The following is a 21,402-nucleotide window of genomic DNA, read 5'->3' as shown; positions in this document are numbered from 1 at the left end:
GGTGGAGCATGCCCTTCCACTAGTCTGCTGAACACCGAAGACTGCCAAATCCACAGGTCATAATCTGCCACAGCTTCAAGCACCACACTGCAATATCTATGACGCCCTTTGTATATACCTTGCCAAGCAAACGGGCAGTTCTTCCATGCCCAGTGCATGCAATCGATGCTTCCAAGCATTCCAGGGAATCCTCTGGCAGCATTTTGTGCCATGATCCTTGCAGTCTCTTCCTCAGTTGGCCCTCTCAAATAGTATTTGCCAAACTTTCCCACCACAGCTCGGCAAAAGTTGTACATGCACTCAATGGCAGTAGACTCACTCATGCGAAGGTAGTCGTCTTGTGTATCGGCAGGTTCTCCCTATGCAAGCATCCTCATGGCGGCGGTGCACTTCTGAATGGACGAGAACCCGACAACGCCTACAGCGTCGAGCTTGAGCTTGAAGTAGGGGTCGAACTCTCGAACGCCGTGGAGGATATTCATGAACAGCCCCTTGCTCATCCTGTACCGGCGCCGAAAATTGTCGGCATGTGTTGCATCATCGGCGAAGTAGTCGTTGTGCAGCATGGCATGCCCCTCCATCCTCTGCCGGGGCTTCGACTTCCTTCTTCCCGCCTTGATCCTCCGCGGCGCGGCCTCTTCCTCTTCTCTGCCTCAGCGTCAACCATGTCCTGGAGGAACGCGATGATCAGCAAATGCTCCCGCAGGTCGTCGTCGAAGGCTTGCTCGTCCTCCAGCAGCAGGGCAAGCATCTCATCGTCGCTGTCCATGGCTAAAGCAAAATCAATGGTTAAAATTGCGCCGAGGCAGACGACGCAACAAACAACGGCCAATCGCGCCTACATGGCAAGTCGTCGAGCACCTTCTGTGCGCGGAGGTGGGGCGAATTGTGGCGGCGTGCTCGGGACCTTGTTGGGCGGCGGCGGCGACACGACCGGCGGGAGCCCCAGCCGCGACAACGGTGCCGACTCTCAGCAGAGATCAGACGCCCAAAATCCAGCGGCGGCGGTGGGGTGGGAGGCGCGGGAAGGAAGGAGCGACGAGAAAAGAGGCGCGAACCAACGATTTATGCAAATAGTCGCCGACATGTGGGAGCCCGCTTCGCTTTTCGGTGTGTCCGGCGTCCCCGGAGCGTCCCATGTGGGACGGGGACGGGGTCGGGGCGCCGGACACCGTATCGGACCGCGTCGGACAAAAATGGGCTTTGGAGGACGCGGCGGGACGGGGTCGGGGCGCCGGACACCGTATCGGACCGCGTTGGACAAAAATGGGCTTTAGAGGACGCGGCTGGAACGGTTTTTTGGTCCGGCGCCCCAAATTGCTTTGAGGGACGTTTTGAGGGACGCGGCTGGAGATGCTCTTAGTCTGTTAGGATGTATGCGATACAGCTGCAACACAGTGACTTCCTTTGTCAAAATCCCTTTCTTCCGCTGCTTTGTTTGCGTGTCGGCTGTCACGCTGTAACGGTGGTTGAAATGGCGCCTTCTCCCGACAAGCACCGGAATTGCAAGCTCTAAAAAAATTCTTCCAGCGACCAACCTTTATTTTATTTTATGTACGAATATTAGTAAAGTGCAGGGATCAAAGTGAAAAATACGTCTTTTGGCAATTTTTTGTCCACTGATAAATGCCACTGGCACCATGAGATCCAGTGCCTTGCTTAAGACAAGGCACGGATGAACAGTATCATGCCTTGACCCCCTTTTTTTGCCACTGGATTGAGAATCAATGGCCAGATGACCGCACACAGTGCATAAGCTACAGTACTATCTACAGTGCGCTTGCTACAGGACATCTGCTACAGTATTGTGCACAGTGCACGCGCTACAGTGTGTTGCTGCAGGGCTCAGATCTTGTTCGTCCATTTTCGATCTAACGTCCAGGAGAGCAAGGCATGGTACTGTTCATCCGTGCCTTGTCTTAAGCAAGGCACCGGATCTCGCACTGTTCTTCTGCCGTTATCAATAATACTTATTGCCTCCTTAATTCTTTCTCAGTATGCGACTTAATTACTCTCACATTCCCCTCTGCTCCATGCCATGTTCTTGAATTTCCCTCGATTTTTTTCTTCGCTCCACACGAAAGCCGCATTTGCTTATAGCAGCCTCCCACTTTACTCTCCTCTCGCTGCTGCTTGTCCCTTTCCCTCGGTGGGGGTTGGCATCTGACCCAAGCAAAGCGTCGGTTCTCGCAATTCCTGCTCCTTTTTTTGGTTCAATCTGTGGGCGAGATCTGATACAAAGGTGGTGGGAAACCAAGGAGGAGCTTGTGGAGCTCTTGTGTGGAGTTCTTCAGCAATGAGGCCCGACGCGCGGCTGGATGCGGCGGTGTTCCAGCTCACCCCGACCAGGACCAGGTGAGAGCATCCTAGATCTGCTCAACAAGAGGCTCTAATTTGGCGCATCTTTGCATTCTTTGGGCTTTTGTTCTCTTTGTATGAAGCAAGAACAGTGTGTCCTATGCTTTTAGACAAAAAAGAAAGAGCTTAAGATTTCCGATGGTTCCCTGGTTTCCTAATTTGGTCACAAGTGACGATTGGAGAGTTGGTTTAATCAGATTCCCTGTCCTAAGATATAGGGTTCTAGTTCTAATTTGGTTGCGTTTTGGAGTACAATATGTTTTGTTGTTTCTATTGGGCCTGCAGTTCTCATAACACTAGTTTAATTATTACAATAGATCTGATAATTCCAGTGCCGATTGATGCCCCGTATTCTTTTCTTGATCATGGAAGTTCCTTACTGTTTAATAATGCTTCAGGGAGTAGCAATACTAGACTACTAGCCGAGTCACCATCCCAGAGATTCTATTTGATGGGAGCTGTCCTTGCACTCTGTTTTCAGGTTTGATTTGGTTCTGATAGTGAATGGCCGGAAGGAGAAGATAGCCTCCGGCTTGCTAAAGCCGTTCCTGGCACACCTCAAGGCTGCCCAAGACCAGATTGCAAAGGGAGGATACTCGATCACGCTTGAACCGAGTTCAGGGGTTGACACGCCTTGGTTTACCAGAGGCACCGTGGAGAGGTTCGTGTCTGGATTTCAATTTTTTTTTGTCGGTTGCCAGTTAGGTAATTTCATTCTTGTCCTCTGCAGATTTGTGCGCTTTGTTAGTACTCCGGAGGTGCTTGAGCGTGTCACGACCGTAGAGTCTGAGATCTTGCAGCTCGAGGATGCCATCGCTGTCCAGAGCAATGATAGTCTTGGCTTAAGATCTGTAAGTGTGAAATTGGAGCCTATGAGTTCCTACTAGTTGTTATTTTCAGAAAGATGACATGTTCTTGTTTGCCATTCGGAAGGTAGAAGACCATGGAGGGAAATTGACGGAAAGCAATGAAGGTGCAATAACATTGTACCGCCTTTATTGACTTTTTTTAATCATAGTACATGCCTGTGGAGAAATGTATACATATTTAACCGTATCTCCTCGAACCATCAACAATATAAGAATGCAAGTGGCAATCCAGTCTGGCCGTTATACATCTGCATTATTGAGTTAGGTACATGGAACGCAACTTTAAAGTTGTTAGGCTGTATGGAGGAGGGGCCAATTAATGTTATGTGATTCAAGCGCAAGCTTTACTATTATTTACAGCTCAAAACTCGGTGTTTTAGTGCCTGTGTTAATGTTATATGATTGACCTTTTATATGTTTTTAACATCTTACTTCAACCAGTGAACGACTTCTCTAGACTGGAGAAGGGATTGAACTGTTTAACACTTTCGATTATTGTTTCTAGTGTAGCTTGAGACTTATTTATTGGTTATAAAAAATCCTAACATAACGTGCCTGATAATAGGTAACCGCACAAAATATGATATGGATGCAGATAAGGCGATTGTTCTCTACAAGGTGTGACCATATGTAATTATAATAGCCTATTTTCTTCCCATATATGATATATGTATCATGGTCTAACATTATGATTGCACCATGATTTTTGATTGATAACAGCCTGAATCAGAGTCTACGCCACCAATGCAGGATGAGACTACAGTGCATGAGGAGAATTCAAAGTATGCAAATAACTAAAGAAACATTCTTTCACGAATTGTTCTTTTGAAGTCTTCATGTAATAAAACATGATAAACTCATATAATTCATAAATAAATCTCTATTTCAACATCTTAGTGAGAAATATCAATCGTGAGTCTTCATTTGTCTATTTATTGTTCCGATCTCTACTGTTATATGGCATAGTACTCCAAAGATTGCAGTTAGTTTCGCTTACTACTTAATATTATCCTACACTTGAAAGTTGCTGATATTAGTTTGTTCTTTTTTGTATACAACTTTGCAGAGTTCAGTTACTCAGAGTACTTGAAACCCGTAAAAATGTCTTGCGGAAAGAGCAGGCTATGGCTTTTGCTCGTTCTGTGGCAGCTGGATTTGACATTGACAGCTTAGGTTACTTGATTGCATTTGCAGAGCGCTTTGGTGCTTCACGTTTGATGTAAGTGGTGTTTCACTACTTAGTTCTTTGTATGCAGGAGTTATATTATAGCCTGCGGTTCTGAACCGCTTTTGCAGTCTGTGGTTCTGAACTGTACTTTGCTTAGATAGTTATATTATAGCCTGCTGTAAAAAAATGGTCACAAAATTAGACAAAACGGTCAAACAAACACTAAATTAGGCAAACGCTGGTCGAGCAAATGGGATTATCATATCTATTGCAAACACAACCATATCTTTATACCTTGCATGCTTTAAACCTGTCACTAGGGCTCCTAACTTGCCTTGAAGATTGCATCTCTGACTGGTATTCTGTAGAGGAATTTGAATAATGTTGATACTTCAAATGTGTTTAGGGGCTTATTTAAATGTGCTGGAGTGCTTTAACGTGTTCTCAATTATATAGCATTATCCGACACCTGACACCTCAGATTTTTTTGGGGGTTTATTTAAATGTGAAATATTATCTCTGACTGCCAACAAGAACAGCTACAACATTATACCGTAGAGGCAACTGTGTTACTGATGGTAGGCATTCTATTGTTATTCTTGAACTTGATGTGGTTGCAAATTTGCAATTTATACTCCACAACAACAACAACAACAACATCAAAGCCTTTTCCCAAGCAAGTTCGGGTTGGCTAGAAATGAAACCCAGCAGAAATAAAAGAAAGCCAAAAATTAGTTGACGCAATCTTTTTTCCAAAATGAGCTAACCTAGTTCCTGGGCTATCTGGACAACTAGGAATGATTTTATTTTCAATGGGGTTACTCCAGAAATGATGCAGTATTCAAGAACGCAACTCTCAACAGACATAACTTGGTTCAGTAGATCCTAGATGAGGCCAACCTGTGGTTGATGGCCGGCGCCAGGGCGCTTCGTTGACTACCCTTACATGCTAGACCTCCTGATGATAATCTAGACCAGGGATAGTAGGCCTAACTAAGTTAGCCCTGTAAAGTTTTTTCGCTTTCTCTGAATTTCTTGTAGCTTTGCTACACCTTGTATGCTCCCGTCTTCTCGATGGATTCTTCTAATATATAATGGCGCATGCTTTGGCATGTGTTCGAGAAAAAAAAATCGCTGCAGGCGAAAATTCAAGGTTGAACTGGCCTTATTGGTCCACAAGGCTAAGCGCAAATCTTATATGAGGCTTAGGACCTGGGTAGATAGCTTTGTATAATTAGCTAGCTTTTCTTTCTTTGGGGCTATCCTCTAGCATCAGCCATGTAAATAATTACTTTTTATACAGTAATAAAAACTAAAAATATGCAGTGAGGAAACTCAGTGTTCAGCTTAAAAAGAAGAGGTCTCTAGATACGCAATCTGAGCAAAGCTGCATCAACTAATTTGAAATGGAGGGAATAATAATTATTGTTCTATAACAATTTAATATTGTATGTAGCCTGCATCGGTATTTCTAAAAAACCGGAAACATAGTTATTTCAGCATATTAGTACTGAATTCATCACGATATCTTGCATGCTAACCACTCCCATGTTCCCAATTAAACAGGAGGGCATGCTCACAGTTCATTGAACTGTGGAAGCAAAAGCATGAGACAGGACAATGGATTGAAGTTGAACCTGAAGCAATGTCTATACGCTCTGAATTTCCTCCCTTTAATCCATCAGGCATTATGTTTATGGGGGACAGCGCTACCAATGGTGAAGCCAATGGTGAGGATGCTGCTAAAGCTGGTATGTAGTCTGCGACAACTTACGAAAAAAGTACCTCACTTACATTTTAAACATTGGTTGAAGGCACTTCCGAGATGTAAGTATTCATCTTTGGGAAGAGATATTTTGTTGGGACGCTATTCTGTTTTTCCTCTCTAATGATAACCTGGATTATCATGTACTCTTCATATCAATCTGCAATGTTAATCCATCCTGTTCTTAATTTAGTGATGTTTGTGAAGTGGTAATGCACTCACAAATCTCATCTGCAAACAGAAAGAATCTTTACATTTAAGTATTGTGTTAACATGTAAGTAGTATATGCTGCAGTTAAGCTGCAGTGCCTTTGATTTCAACATGGGTGTTTTTATATAAGATTTAAGGTCATTGCAGCTTATAAAGTTATATCTTTTCGCTTCACAGATCAAAAATCCGCTCAGCAGGTAGGGTATCAGGCGGCATATCCCCCATGGGCAATGCATCCTCCATCTGGTGCAGCTGTTTACCCACCTTATCATATGCAAGGCATGCCATACTATCCTGGAGCGAATCCGTACTACCCTCCATATCCTCCTGCGGATGACCCAAGACATCACTACTCGGGAAGGAGATCATCGAGGAAGCACTCATCAGACAGTAAGGACTCGGAAACACTGGAGGATGGAAGTGATCATAGCAGTTCAGAAAATGAGAGTACTCATGGACGCAAGTCACATAAGAAGGGTAAGCGCTCAGGGAAGAAGAAACCTAGTATAGTTGTTATCCGGAATGTAAATGTAACATCAAAAAAGCATGGTTCATCAGAGAGTGAGTCACAGTCAAGTTCTGATGCTGGGTCTGAGGACAGCGATGATTCACACACTAAGTCAAGAGACGGGAAGCATAAGAGCTCAAGTTCAAAGAAAAACGGTGGTAGGAAAACTGCTATGGGCTCTGGAGACGATGGAGCATCTTTTGGCCAAGATGCTGACCAAGGAAACTGGAGTTCATTCCAAAATTTCTTGCTAAAAGCAGAAGAAAAAACAAGATCTAATGATGCTGAACTATTTTCTGGTGAAAGAGAGCCCCCGTCAAGCAGAAAAAAGAATGTAAATACTGCTGATCCTATTCTTTTAACTGGGCGAGACTCTGGTAATTTCCATGAACTAGGGGCAGTAGGCTTTGAGTCGTCGAATGGGAGGACTAGAGCTATGCGAGTTCTGTCTAATGATGAACTAGTGATGTCGGGGGAAGGGAGAAGCTATATGAATGGTGAAATGAAGGAGATAGAAGCTGGTGGTGGAGCATACAGGAGTGGGACAAGTGACGACTTCATGGTCTATGGTCAGGGCAGGCAAATAGACAGGAGGAGTTCGTTGGATCCTCTTGCAGAAGCCAGGTATAGGAGTCCCACTCAGGTGGACAAGAACGTGCATGGTGTGGCTGATGAGTCGTTTATGATTCCTGTTAGATCCAACTCACAAGATAACCATGGACCAGAAAACAGAACTGCTATTGACATAGATGTTGAGCTTCCATATAGCATCCAGAAGACACCAGACAGGAAATCTGAAACTAAACTTTTCTATGAGCCAGACCAGTTGATCCCAGATCGTGGATTTGACAATGCTTCATTTGGATATGACCCATCAATGGATTATGATAGCCACATGCAGATCCAGACAATTGTTAAGGTCGAAGACACAAATGCAGAGGATGTTTCACATGGTATAGATAGTGACGCAAAGAAGCCTGAGAAACAGAAGCTAAAGAATGCAAAGGACGGTTTGGATAAAAGAAAGAAGGAGGCCTTGCTGAGGAGACTTTCAGCTCCAAAGACTCCACTAAATGATGCACAAAAGCGTGCACAGAACCTGCGAGCATATAAAGCGGACCTTCTGAAACTGAAGAAAGAGCAGGTAGTGGCGTATTTTATTCCTTTTCTTCTTATCTCCATTTGATTTGTTTGGAAGTTGAAACTCCTCTTTTGCATGATTTAAATGTGTTGTGTTATCTGTGCCTATTGCCAGTTGAGTGAAAACAATGTGTTCCTTTTTTCCAATCATATCTGAGTGAAAACAATCTCCTAGAGTTTATTAGAATAATCCACGGAATGTTAGGCAGGCAGTACTTTTAATTTAGAATTTCAGTCACTTTTGCACTTTATTGGTCTCATACTGTAGAATGCAGAAGTCTTATCAGCTCCAAATATAGTATAGTATCTCCAGAAAATGAACTGACTTTTTATGTGATTTAGCAACCTGCTCTTTGACATATTTACAGATGTTCATTCAATCCATTTGTTTTATTTCTCGAGATTTCTCTGGTCTTGTTCTACCTTGAATTGATTTTTTGTTGTCGTGGTTGTTCCATCTGTATATTTAACCTCCCAGTGGCTTGTCTCACTTCCAGGAAGACGAGCAAATGAAGCGTTTGGAGAGGCTTAAATTAGAGAGGCAGAAGAGGATCGCTACAAGAAGTGGGAAAGATTCTACAAATGCAAGCAGAGAGCACACAAATGGCCTGAGTAAATCAGCTCCATCATTTACTGGTGCGAAGAAAGAGAAAAGTGGCGGGACAACCGAGCCATTGGGTGAGCGACTGAAGAGGCTTGCTGAGCCCAAAAGCTTTGCTGGGACAGACCATCCTTCGAATCCGAAGTCGATCACCACAGACCACTCACGGAGGAGAAGCCTGGCATGAGTTAAACTCCATGGGTAACATCTTGTATCTGTCATTTATTCAGCCTGGTAACCCCATGCTCGAACCAAGGAGCAGATCTATGCAACATTTTGTACAGGAAAAGGGTGGTGTTTCCAAGATTGGTGATGGAAAGGGAGCTTTCTTACAGTGGCCTGATATTGTACTTTTGAATTGGCATGATTATATTCATTCTTTGATTGAACCTGAACGTGCCTTGTAATAACTCTGAATCTATTTTTGTTGATAATATGCTATATTGTCTATGTATGTATTTAGAGAAGGTTCCGGTCAGTGTTTGACACAGATGGCCGGGCGTTCACATGGGAAGACAGCGTAACACTTTGTCTGGACAGTGGAGGATTTTTTCAGCCGAATTTTACCTTTTTTTAAGGTAACAATTTATTCCTCAGGGCAAAGATTCTATTCATCTATGGACCAAGCATCTAGGTAAGCATTATTCAGTACCAGGACAGTAATCAGTACCTGAGATTAACGAGTCAGTACCTAGGTGATGGTACACTGAACCGTCTGTTAAGAGCATCTCCACCGGGCGCCCCGGGGCCGGTGTCCCAAAATGGGCTCACCGGTGTGCCTCAAAAAGTGCCGGCGTGTTTTTGAGCCCAATAGAGACGTCGGTAATCCTGTGCCGGCCCCTTCGTTGAGGGCGTGGATCGGGTGCGCCGGCGCCTACGGAACGTCAGAACTCGCGCGTGGCACAGCCAGACACACCGTTTTCTCCACTTCCCACCCACGCTTGAGCTGACTCCTAGCCCTCTAGATCGCTATCGCCACCGTCGTTGTCGCGCCCCCTGCTTGCAATAGACACGGCCACCATCAACAATGAATGATTTAATTTGAATTATTGTATGAATAATTTAATTTCTATTTGTGTTAAACTATATCAGAATATTGTATGAATAATTTTATTTCTATTTGTTGTAAACTATATCAAAATATTGTATAAATAATTTATGTGATTGATATGTTGTTTCAAAATATTGTAAAAGGAAAAGAAAAGCTTTTGGGGCCACTGTATGGGGGCGCCGGTGTGGGAACATCATCCCCAAATGAAAGATGCAGTGCCTACACCTATTTAAAGGGCACCGGTAGATATACTCTAAGTACCTAAAAAGAGAAGGCAAAAGAATATGCTCTTCTCAAATTATTCGGCACCATGACTTAACTTGTCAAGCATCAAGTAGACGATAATATTACAGTAGACTAACCGGCTGAAATCCTGTCCATCCAACTGGATCAAACGGCCCATATCCCTGGAATCTGGTAGCAGCCAAATATGCTGTAGCACTAGATATTCTCAATGGTTATCTCAAACTGGGTACTGAAATTGCCAAGTATCATCAAGTACTAGACGATTAGTGTTGATGAAGTACCAAATAATCAGTCAGTACTAGAAGATGAATGACTCGGTACCTAAACTCAAGTTCAGAATTTGGAGTGTTAAGTCAAGACAATTCGGCACCACATTGCAAAACATTCCTTACGAGGCATTAACACAAGCATCTTGGACAACAAATCAAGGAAGCAGTACTTTCACAGGAAAGAAGAATCAACACACTTAAACAAAAAGACCAAGTGCAAGCAGTACTTTCGCAAAATTTGCTCTCAGTATATTTAAAATGCAGAAGATTAACTGGATTTAAAACGAGGTCTGAAATAAAATCTAGTGTACAATCTTCCTCCTTTGAAGGGGAAAATGAAAATCTGAACCAAGTTTAACGAAAAACAACAATGCCATAGGATACAATAGGAATGCCGGCGTGTCTTGATTTAACATGTGTCATATAAAACTGGATAAACGTGAAAGAGAAGTGAAAAAAATGATAGAAGTTGTACACGCACCAATGAAGCCCTTCTCTCAAGGAGTATACCAAGAATAGTACCATTCAAGTTCGAACTCGTTCTGGAAAAGACTGCTTCCCTTTCTCCCTTATCTCCAGCTACAGTAGAGAGAGGCGAAAAGGGCGGAGCTTAGTTTCCCTCCGTTCTCCGTCGCCGGCGAGGGCGCTGGCTCCCTCTCTCTTCTCTCGTCGCTCCAGCGGCGGGGGGAGGGAGGGGGATCCCCAGTTCCCTTGGCTCGGCTTGTAGATAGGGTTAGGGTAGTTCTTTTGGGTGACGGCGCTCGGCTGGAGTCGTCGCTGTCGCCGCAAATGAGTTGTTCCGGGCTTCCGCCTCGATGGCGCTCTATGGAGACGCCGAGGAGTCGCGGACATGGGTCCCCGCCGCTTGCTCTGGTCGGCGGAGGTTGGGTTCCCAGGCGATTTCTTCGAGGCGCCGGCGAAGATCTTGTCAGGGGATTTTGTTCTTCAGCTTCTTCCGCGCTACGTCGACGTCTCCTCCAGCGCCGCCGGGAAGCTAGAAGAAGGTGTACATGAGTGAAGAAGGCTGTTGGTGGCCGTTGCCTTGGTGGTGGTCTCGGCAGTTGGGAGAGGATGGCGGCTCGGGAGCGGGTTGCAGGCCCGACGGCGGCAGCTCTGCCGGTTTCCCCCGACTTGGTCGGTGCGGTCCGGCGGAGCCGGGTTCCGTTCTGCAGCACGGGGATGGTCCCCGGTCGACGCGCCCCAACGTCAACGGCTCCTCCGTGTGGGGAGCTTCTCCTTCGACCCGCAAAGCCAGTGACGGCGATTGTGCTGGCTCGGATCCGGCGAGATGCGGAGAAGATGGTGGTTGCAGGGACTTCCAAGGGCTTCTTTGTTTTTTTCCTTTTTGTTCGGGGGTCTATCTGCAAATGTTCCTAGACGCGTGTCCTTTCGCGTTTCTTCTGGTGGTTTCCGTGTGATGTGTACTTCTGTTGTTTTAAGCTAACTAGTTGAATGCCCGTGCGTTGCCACGGTCTAATAAGTTTGAGCCTCATACACTTATCAAAGCAATTATAATCACAATATATTCAATATTATTGCGACCCGCCATTATCGCCTTGCATCTACTTGCCCTTATATTTTGGTAAATCAATGAAATATACGTATTTTCCTTGTTAATACTTACATATTAACAAATACTTTTGGACACAATATTGGAGAAAAGAAGATATTTTCACAAAATACATGAATAGGAACTTTATACCATACTCAATAAAGTTATCTAGATGTCCATCTTTTGAGTTAACAGCTAGCTGTCGCTTATTCTTCCAGGACTCAAAGCTTGACTCAATGGTGAATATGGCCCCACGGAGTGACATGTGTGTATACTTATCTTGACACGAAATGAACATCCCCCACATGACACCTGGAAATATGAATCTCAAAGCACCTCGCCCCTAAATTCCGCTTGTCTCTCCCACGACTTTCCTGTCCTGCCTGTTGCGCCGGCGCAACAACCGGCGAGGGAGACATCCAACCTGCTCTCCCCTACCGTAGCGCCAGGAAGCTCTCTCCCGGTGTAGCAGTCCGCGTTGGTTTCCCTTCCAATCCATGGCAAGCAGATAGTGCGGTCTACTGGTGGTGTCGCGACTGACGACGTCGAGGAGGGCGGCCGTGGTGGAAGGCATGTGGTTCGCGAAGCAGCGGAGTTGCACTGCTGGGCAGACAAGAAGCTGTCCGAGAACACTGGGGAGAATACAAGCACTGTGGATCTGCAGCCGAGCGTCGCCATGTACGCGGGGGAGTGCAGTGAGTGCCGGTGGATACACCGATAAGCACGGCCGTGAAAACCGGCAGAGAGAAGTGACCGCAGGGATGCAATGGTGGAACAAGCATAAGAACTCTAGCGGCGTCGAGGAGTGTCCCGACGGTATCGAGATGTGCGATTTGGTAAATGGGAATAAAATGGTTGACTCCTTCGATATTCGGATTGCCACGCGTCAAATGTGGGAGGTCGTCCACGAATCTAGCATGTATGACCTAGGTCGTATGGGATTTTCTTCTCATACTTACATAGCGTTCAGTTGTAAAGACCCAATGGGCACCAATGATCCTATTTTTTTTAAAAATCATTCTTTTTATCCCAGTAACTTGACAAAAGTGTAGATCTGAGTAGTCATTTTCAAATCTGCCAAAACATATCAAATTTTGTCATTTTTTCTAGCACAAAATAAAAAAATTCGATTTGAGATTTTGCATGATTGTAAGATGTATTATTGACAGATCTCAAAATTATTTTCAGATTTTTTAGTAACTTGTAAAAATAGATTTTATTTTTTAAATGGCGAGAGCACTCGAGCTCGCGAGCCAAAACATTTTTTGTGGCAATAGTCCTTATATACCTGCCAGTACGATGGTGCCAAAAGCATCCGATGCCATTCCAATAGATCCTTTAAGGCGTCTTCGTACAACAAAACAAGATCCTCATAGGTTCTAAAAAAACAAGATTCTCCTAGGGACTATGTAGAACATTTTTCTCACAACAGAATTCCAGTTGGTTGATATTACAAGTGCTTTAAGATGCACATTTTCTTCCCAGCAAAAAAGCACACTATTTTTCATGACGATCCAATTCATTGCGAAACGCCCACAAGTCCTAGATATACTCGTATAATACAAGGAACCTATTTCACAAATAATGGCAAGCATGCAAGGTGCGAGGAGCGATTACAAGTTACCGAATAACCAGTCGGGGCCGCTGTCATGGAGTGTGGCCTTGTCTTTGTAGGAGACAACCCAATACACCTCCACTCGTCGCCGAGCACAGAGGGGAGCGAATCGACGACAACTCTCCTCATGTCATCCTTCCCGAACTAATCGGTGTTGTGGACCCACACAGTCGCTGACGGCATTAACGAGCGCCCAGGTGAGTAGGTCCATCTATGCGTTGCAGTGAGATTAAAGGCGAGAAAAACTTGGGCGACCGTGCCTCTGCTCCTCTCTTTCCTAGGATATTTTATGGAACGAGATGGAGAGTCAGAGACAAAAAAAATCACCCTTTACTATTGCATGCGTCCATCGTAGATAGAAATGGATTCCTAATTAATTGCAAAAAAAATCTCCCTTTCCTGTTGCATGCGGTCATCGTTGATAGAAATGGATCCCTAATTAATTGCAAACAATTTCCCCCTTTCCTATTGCATGCGGCCTAGATAGAAATGAGCCCCTAATTAATTGGGCACATTTAACTTTGCATGCGGTGAGATTGTTTCCTAGTAATAAATTGACATTCCTTTGAGATTGTTTCCAAATTAATTGATAACGTGATTGATGATATACCATAATTGTTATGCGGTGACAGAGACAACTCGATGTGAATTTAGATCGGACAAAGAGGAGGCCATGAGATTGATTGGACGGACATGATCCTCCCAATGACGACCACCAAAGTGCGTTGAGTGTCAAACGACCAACTCTGATTTAATAGTAAAGATGAACATTGTTTACCTCTCAAAAAAAAAGAATAGTACCATTCCAGATTGTCCAAGCATGACCATTTAGATATGAGAAAAGTATCAACAAAATGCCGGGGTGCCACTAGCGGTAAGCACTTTGAGCTGCAGCTAGGCACCAAAATAGCAGGTTTAGAGCATCTTCACTCGCGTCTCCCAAACTGTTCCCGAAAGGGATTTGGGGCGCGCTGGATAAAAAACGGTCCCAGCCGTGTTTCTGATACGTCTCAAACGTATCTATACTTTCTTATGTTCCATGCTAGTTATATGACAATACTCACATGTTTTATATACACTTTACATCATTTTGATGCATTTTCCGGCACTAACCTATTAACAAGATGCCGAAGCGCCAGTTCCTGTTTTCTGCTGTTTTTGGTTTCAGAAATCCTACACAGGAAATATTCTCGGAATTGGACGAAACAAAAGCCCACGGTCTTATTTTGCACGGAGCCTTCCAGAAGTCCGAAGAGGAGACGAAGAGGGGCGACGAGGCGGCCACACCCTAGGGGGGCGCGGCCCCACCCCTGGCCGCGCCGCCCTATGGGGTGGGCCCCTCGAGCGTCCCCCGACTCTGCCCCTTCGCCTATATATTCTCTACATCGCGAAAACCCTATCACCGAGAGCCACGATACGAGAAAAGTTACTGTGACGCCGCCGCCGCCAATCCCATCTCGGGGGATTCAGGAGATCGCCTCCGGCACCCTGCCGGAGAGGGGAATCATCACCGGAGGACTGTACATCATCATGCCCGCCTCCGGATTGATGCGTGAGGATCCTTGGACTACGGGTCCATAGCAGTAGCTAGATGGTTGTCTTCTCCTCTTGTGCTATCATGTTTAGATCTTGTGAGCTGCCTATCATGATCAGGATCATCTATTTGTAATGCTACATGTTGTGTTTGTTGGGATCCGATGAATATTGAATACTATGTCAAGTTGATTATTGATCTATCATATATGTGTTATTTATGTTCTTGCATGCTCTCCGTTGCTAGTAGAGGCTCTGGCCAAGTTGATACTTGTAACTCCAAGAGGGAGTATTTATGCTAGATAGTGGGTTCATGTCTCCATTGAATCTGGGGGAGTGACAGCAACCCCTAAGGTTGTGGATGTGCTGTTGCCACTAGGGATAAAACATCAATGCTTTGTCTAAGGATATTTGTGTTGATTACATTACGCGCAATACTTAATGCAATTGTCTGTTGTTTGCAACTTAATACTGGAAAGGGTGCGGATGCTAACCTGAACGTGGACTTTTTAGGCATAGATGCATGCTGGATGGCGGTCTATGTTCTTTGTCGTAATGCCCTAATTAAATCTCATAGTAGTCATCATGATATGTATGTGCATTGTTATGCCCTCTCTATTTGTCAATTGCCCAACTGTAATTTGTTCACCCAACATGCTATTTATTTTATTGGAGAGACACCACTAGTGAACTGTGGACCCCAGTCCATTCTTTTACATCTGAAATACAATCTACTGCAATCTCTTTTCTCTGTTGTTCTCCGCAAGCAAACATCATTCTCCACACGTTTTATCCTTTGTTTACAGCAAGCCGGTGAGATTGACAACCTCACTGTTAAGTTGGGGCAAAGTATTGTGATTGTGTTGTGCAGGTTCCACGTTGGCGCCGGAATCCCTGGTGTTGTGCCGCACTACACTCATCCACCAACAACCTTCACGTGGCCTTCATCTCCTACTGGTTCGATAACCTTGGTTTCTTTCTGAGGGAAAACTTACTGCTGTGCGCATCACACCTTCCTCTTGGGGTTCCCAACGGACGTGTGCATCACGCGCCATCAAGACTGTTTTCTGGCGCCGTTGCCGGGGAGATCAAGACACGCTGCAAGGGGAGTCTCTCACATCCAATCTCTTTACTTTGTTTATTGTCTTGCTTTATTTTATTTTCTGTTTTGTTTGCTTTCTTTATATCAAAAACACAAAAAAATTAGTTACTTGTTTTACTTTATTTAATTCGGTTTTGCTTTACTTATTTTTATTATTGTTAAAATGAATACTCCTGAGAACACTAAGTTGTGTGACTTCACTAGTTAAGCTTAATGGAAAACAACAAAAAAAATTAGAGATCTTTATGAACTTTATATTGAATTAGGACATGATGTGTTTGAAGAGAGAATTAAAAAACCCATGGAACTTTGTTTGCAAAATAGTTGTAGCAATGTTTTTAGCATGAATTCTTTGAACACTATTATTTTTAATGCTATGGAAAAGTCTAAGCTTGGGGAAGTGATGACCCACAAGTATAGGGGGTGTATCGTAGTACTTTCGATAAATAAGAGTGTCGAACCCAATGAGGAGCACAAGGTGTTGACAAGCAGTTTCGATGAAGGATTCACTGTAAATGCTCACAGACAAGTATTCAGGGGGTTTTGATGTAACATATGAATAAAGTACGAGTAAGTAAAGTGCGAGAGTAATAATTGCAGCGAGTAACCCAATCCTTTTTAGCACAAAGGACAAGCCGGTTTGTTTACTAATAATGACCAAACGTTCTTGAGGACACACGGGAATTTAGTCTAGTGCTTTCGCTTCCTACAGCTGATTAATCTTCATTGTTTTGATAAGTGTTGTGTGGGTGAACCTATGATAATGCACCGCCCTTCCTAGGACTAATACATACTTGTGATTATACCCCTTGCAAGCATCCGCAACTACAAGAAAGTAATTAAGATAAATCTAACCACAGCCTTAAACTCTAAGATCCTGCTATCCCTCCTGCATCGATATACCAACGGGGGTTTAGGTTTCTGTCACTCCGGCAACCCCGCAATTGGCAAACGAGTACAAGATGCACTCTCCTAGGCCCATAAATGGTGAAGTATCATGTAGTCGACGTTCACATGACACCACTAGAAGAATAACACCACAACTTAAATATCATAACATTGAATATTACTCAACCATAATTCACTACTAACATTTAGACTTCACACATGTCAAACGAACTACTCACGAGACATCATATGGAACATGATCAGAGGTGATATGATGAAGAATAACAATCTGAACATAAACCTTGGTTCAATGGTTTCACTCAATAGCATCAATAACAAGTAGAAATCAACACCGGGAGAGTTTCCCCTATCAAACAATCAAGATCCAACCCGAATTGTTACAGCGGTGACGAGGTACAGCGGTGGAGATGGCGGTGATGATGATGGAGATGATGACGATGGTGATGGAGATGATGTCCAGCTCGATGACGGTGACGATGGCGTCGATTTCCCCCTCCGGGAGGGAATTTCCCCGGCGGATTCCTGCCCGCCGGAGAGCTCTTTTCTCTCTGGTGTTCTCCGCCCCACAGAGGCGGCTGTGACTCTTCGCGACTATCCTCTGGGGCTTAGGTTTTCGGGACGAAGACGTACGCGAAGAAAAGGAGGCGAAAGGGGTCTGTGGGCCCCCTCCTCACAGGGCGGCGCGGCCAGGCCTTGGGCCGCGCCGGCCTATGGGGTGGGCCCACCTCGGGTCCCCTCGGCTCACCCTTCTGGCTCCCTTCGTCTTCTGGAAAAATAGGATTTTTCATATAATTTCCGTCAACTGTTGATCTTCCGAAATATTACATTCTGACGGCGCTTTTTCCTGCAGAATCCTGACTCCGGTGCGCGATCCTCCAATAATCATGAAACATGCAAAATAGATGAAATAACATAAGTATTATCTCCAAATATGAAATATATCAATGAATAACAGCAAATTATGATATAAAATTGTGATGCAAATTGGACGTATCAACTCCCCCAAGCTTAGACTTCGCTTGTCCCCAAGCGAAACTGAACTCGGTAAATAGGACCACATGTTTACGGAGTGAAGAGTCGATAAATCAAATACAGACAAGAAGCATCATATTCATTCACACAAGACATTCTAGTGAACAACTTCCTCATATAACTCAACTTGAAACAAGTATAAGGTAATCACAAATAAAGGTGCATAAGAAATCATAGTTGGTGATGGCAAACTTCGTTCTTGGTCAGAGAACATTTAACAGATTGTACTTATTTATCGAGCAGCGCTCTTATATTAAGGCTTATGGCAAAATTTGCATACTCAATCATAATAATCTTCTCATAATCATTGATAATCTTCAAAGCTATATTCATCAAATAAAATTTGTACTAAACAGGGAAGAATAAAAGGCATGATTAAATATATCACAATATAGATGGTTGGATCACAACAACTCAAATGCTTGCTTAAGATGGAGGGAAATAGGTTTTACTGACTCAGCATAAAGTAAAAGATAGGCCCTTCGCAGAGGGAAGCAGAGATTAAATCATGTACTAGAGCTTTTCAAGTTTTGAAATCATATAGAGAGCATAAAAGTAAAGTTTTGAGAGGTGTTTGCTGTTGTCAACGACTGGTAGTGGGTACTCTAACCCCCTTGCCAGACAAACTCTCAAAGAGCGGCTCCCATAAAGTTTTATTTTTGGTTGACACTCCTTCCAACCTTTGCTTTCACAAACCATGGCTAACCGAATCCTCGGGTGCCTGCCAACAATCTCATACCATGAAGGAGTGTCTTTTTATTTTAGTTTTGTTTAGATGACACTCCTCCCCACCTTTGCTTTCTCAAGCCATGGCTAACCGAATCCTCGGGTGCCGTCCAACAATCACATACCATGGAGGAGTGTCTATTTGTAAAATTACAAAAGTTAATTAACTTGGGACTGGGAACCCCATTGCCAGCTCTTTTTGCAAAGTTATTGGATAAGTGGATGAAGCCACTAGTCCATTGGTGAAAGTTGCCCAACAAGATTGAAAGATAAGACACCACATACTTCCTCATGAGCTATAAAACATTGACACAAATAAGGAGTAATAAAGTTTTGAATTGTTTAAAGGTAGCACATGAAGTATTTACTTGGAGTGGTAGGAAATACCACATAATAGGTAGTTATAGTGGACACACATGGCATGGGTTTTGGTCTAAAAGTTTGGATGCACGAGAGGCATTCCCTCTCAGTATAGGTCTTTGGCTAGCAAGGTTAATTAGCAAGCATAAGAGTTGAGGTAAACAAACAAATATACATGTGATAGAAACAATCATGCATCTTACTTGTAAATACAAACAATTTTAACTTCAGAATACTAAGCTCATAGCTAACAAGAAAGAAAGATAATGAAACAACATATCTACATGTATTTGTTCTCTACTTAAACTCAAAGTGTTGTTGCTATTGACCAATGCTAAGTTTGCTAAAACCAAATAGATTTACTCTATGCTCCCAAAGTGATGCCAACACTAACAACAAGATCAATCACATAATAGAGATTGCAAACTAAAATAAGATGTGCAATATGTAAATGATAAAACTTCTCATTAATATTCCATAACGATAACTCACACCAAGGGATACATAGACAACCAACTAAAGAGAGATACTTCCATACCACAACACATCTTATATAATAACTTCCCTACTCATGATATGACACTACTTGATAATAAAAAGTAAAAGATAGTGATGATGTGATACCGCGGCACTCCCCAAGCTTGGAACAAACCAAGGGGATGCCAATACCGATGATGAATTACTGCTTCGGTGATGATGGTGAATCCTTGCCATCATCAGACTTCCAAGGAAGAGGCTCTCCATCAACAAAAGACATCTTGGTCTCCGGAATCCTGAAACTAGCGCATAACTTATGCGTTTAAACCTGTTTTCATACTCACAGTTTTGATTCTGAACATCATAGAGTTGAGCTTGGAGTTTGTTGGTGGTGTCGTGAATCGAGAAGATATCGTCCCACAACTTTGCAGTCTCCTTCTTGTGTCCATCAATAAGTTCAGACACAATCTTGTGAAAGATGTCCACTTCACGCTCAGCCATCTTCTTGTAGTTGAATACCTCTTGTTCTAGTTTCTCCACCCTGTCTTCCAAGCTTCCTTCTCCTTTAGGACCCTGGACATCTTTGATCTGCAACTCTCCATCTACGAGCAGCAATTCCTTGGGGTGCATCTTCAGCTCATTCATGTACGGGTTGACGACGTCCTCAAAGAAGCTGTCCTTTGGAGTTCCCGACGAAGACATGGTGGATCTAGATCCGAAGCAGATCCTGGCAGAAAACAGCTAGAAACAAAACGCGACGAGAAAACGATATACGGACCTCCAGGGGTCCGGGGGATTATATAGCAGTAATTTTTACGACAGAAGGAAAGTACTAGGTCGAACAAGAGTCGGAGGGGGACAACGAGGCGGTGTCCTCATAGGGCGGCGCGGCCAGGCTGGGGCCCGCGCCAGCCTATGGGGGCACGCCCTCGTGCGTCTCCTCCCCTCCGTTTCGATCTCGTAATTTTCATATTTTCCAAAAATAGCAAAAACATTGTTCGGAAAGTAAATCGCGGACTTTTTCTTACCAGAACTGTTACCTATTCAAAGTCGGATTCTGCAGGACTGTCAACTTGACTTTTGATGAAAGCTTCCGGAGTTACCACTTGGATAATATCAACATCTTCATTATAAGAATCTCCAGAGATATAATGCTTGAGTCTTTGTCCATTCACTACTTGTGTGGCATCACCTTGCAGAGAGCTAATTTTAATTGCCCCTGATCGATAAACCTCATCAATGACATATGGTCCTTCCCACTTTGAGAGCAATTTCCCTGCAAAGAATCTGAGACGAGACCGATACAATAGGACTTTATCTCCAACATTAAATTCTCTTTTGATAATTCTTCTATCATGCCATTTCTTAACTTTCTCCTTAAAGAGTTTAGCATTTTCATAAGCTTCACTTCTCCATTCATCTAGAGAACTTAATTGCAGCAACCTCTTATTACCGGCTAGTTTAGGATCTTTTTTTAGTTCTCTAACAGCCCAATAAGCTTTGTGCTCTAGTTCTAAAGGTAAATGACAAGCTTTTCCATAAACCATTTTATAAGGTGACATTCCCATAGGATTTTTATAAGCAGTTCTATAAGCCCATAATGCGTCCTTCAATTTAATAGCCCAATTCTTTCTAGATTTATGAACAGTCTTTCCCAAAATAGATTTAATCTCTCTATTTGATAATTCTACTTGCCCGCTAGTTTGAGGATGATAAGCGGAAGCAATTCTATGATTAATACCATACTTAGCAAGATTTTTTCTAAAACCTCCATGAATAAAATGAGAACCTCCATCAGTCATAATATATCTAGGTACTCCAAATCTAGGAAAAATAATATCTAAAAGCATTTTTAAAGAAGTCTCACCATCATCACTTTTTGTGGGTATAGCTTCTACCCATTTAGTAAC

At 43.6% G+C, this 21,402-nt stretch overlaps 1 protein-coding gene across 1 annotated transcript; it reads left to right on the top strand.

Moving 5' to 3' along the window:
* The first annotated feature begins 1,943 nt into the window (after positions 1-1,943).
* LOC127333496 (COP1-interacting protein 7) lies at positions 1,944-9,074 on the top strand. The gene is made up of 10 exons (XM_051359874.2): positions 1,944-2,355; positions 2,840-3,019; positions 3,089-3,209; positions 3,292-3,331; positions 3,793-3,845; positions 3,948-4,009; positions 4,294-4,446; positions 5,962-6,146; positions 6,549-8,023; positions 8,517-9,074. The coding sequence occupies exons 1-10, from the start codon at positions 2,297-2,299 to the stop codon at positions 8,805-8,807; spliced, it is 2,619 nt and encodes an 872-aa protein (XP_051215834.1). The 5' UTR covers positions 1,944-2,296; the 3' UTR covers positions 8,808-9,074.
* Positions 9,075-21,402: the final 12,328 nt, after the last annotated feature.

Source organism: Lolium perenne, chromosome 2, assembly GCF_019359855.2.
Source record: "Lolium perenne isolate Kyuss_39 chromosome 2, Kyuss_2.0, whole genome shotgun sequence".
In the NCBI taxonomy this organism is placed as follows: Eukaryota; Viridiplantae; Streptophyta; class Magnoliopsida; order Poales; family Poaceae; genus Lolium; species Lolium perenne.
Note: the sequence above shows the minus strand (reverse complement) of the source record. Positions and strands in the feature narration are given on the sequence as shown.

Bases quoted from the DNA above. Each gene is read 5' to 3' on its own strand.
- LOC127333496 (XM_051359874.2), top strand. From the start codon at position 2,297: ATGAGGCCCGACGCGCGGCTGGATGCGGCGGTGTTCCAGCTCACCCCG. The intron at 3,020-3,088 runs GTTCGTGTCTGG...TGTCCTCTGCAG, and splicing joins ACCAGAGGCACCGTGGAGAG to ATTTGTGCGCTTTGTTAGTA. The intron at 4,010-4,293 runs GTATGCAAATAA...ACAACTTTGCAG, and splicing joins GTGCATGAGGAGAATTCAAA to AGTTCAGTTACTCAGAGTAC.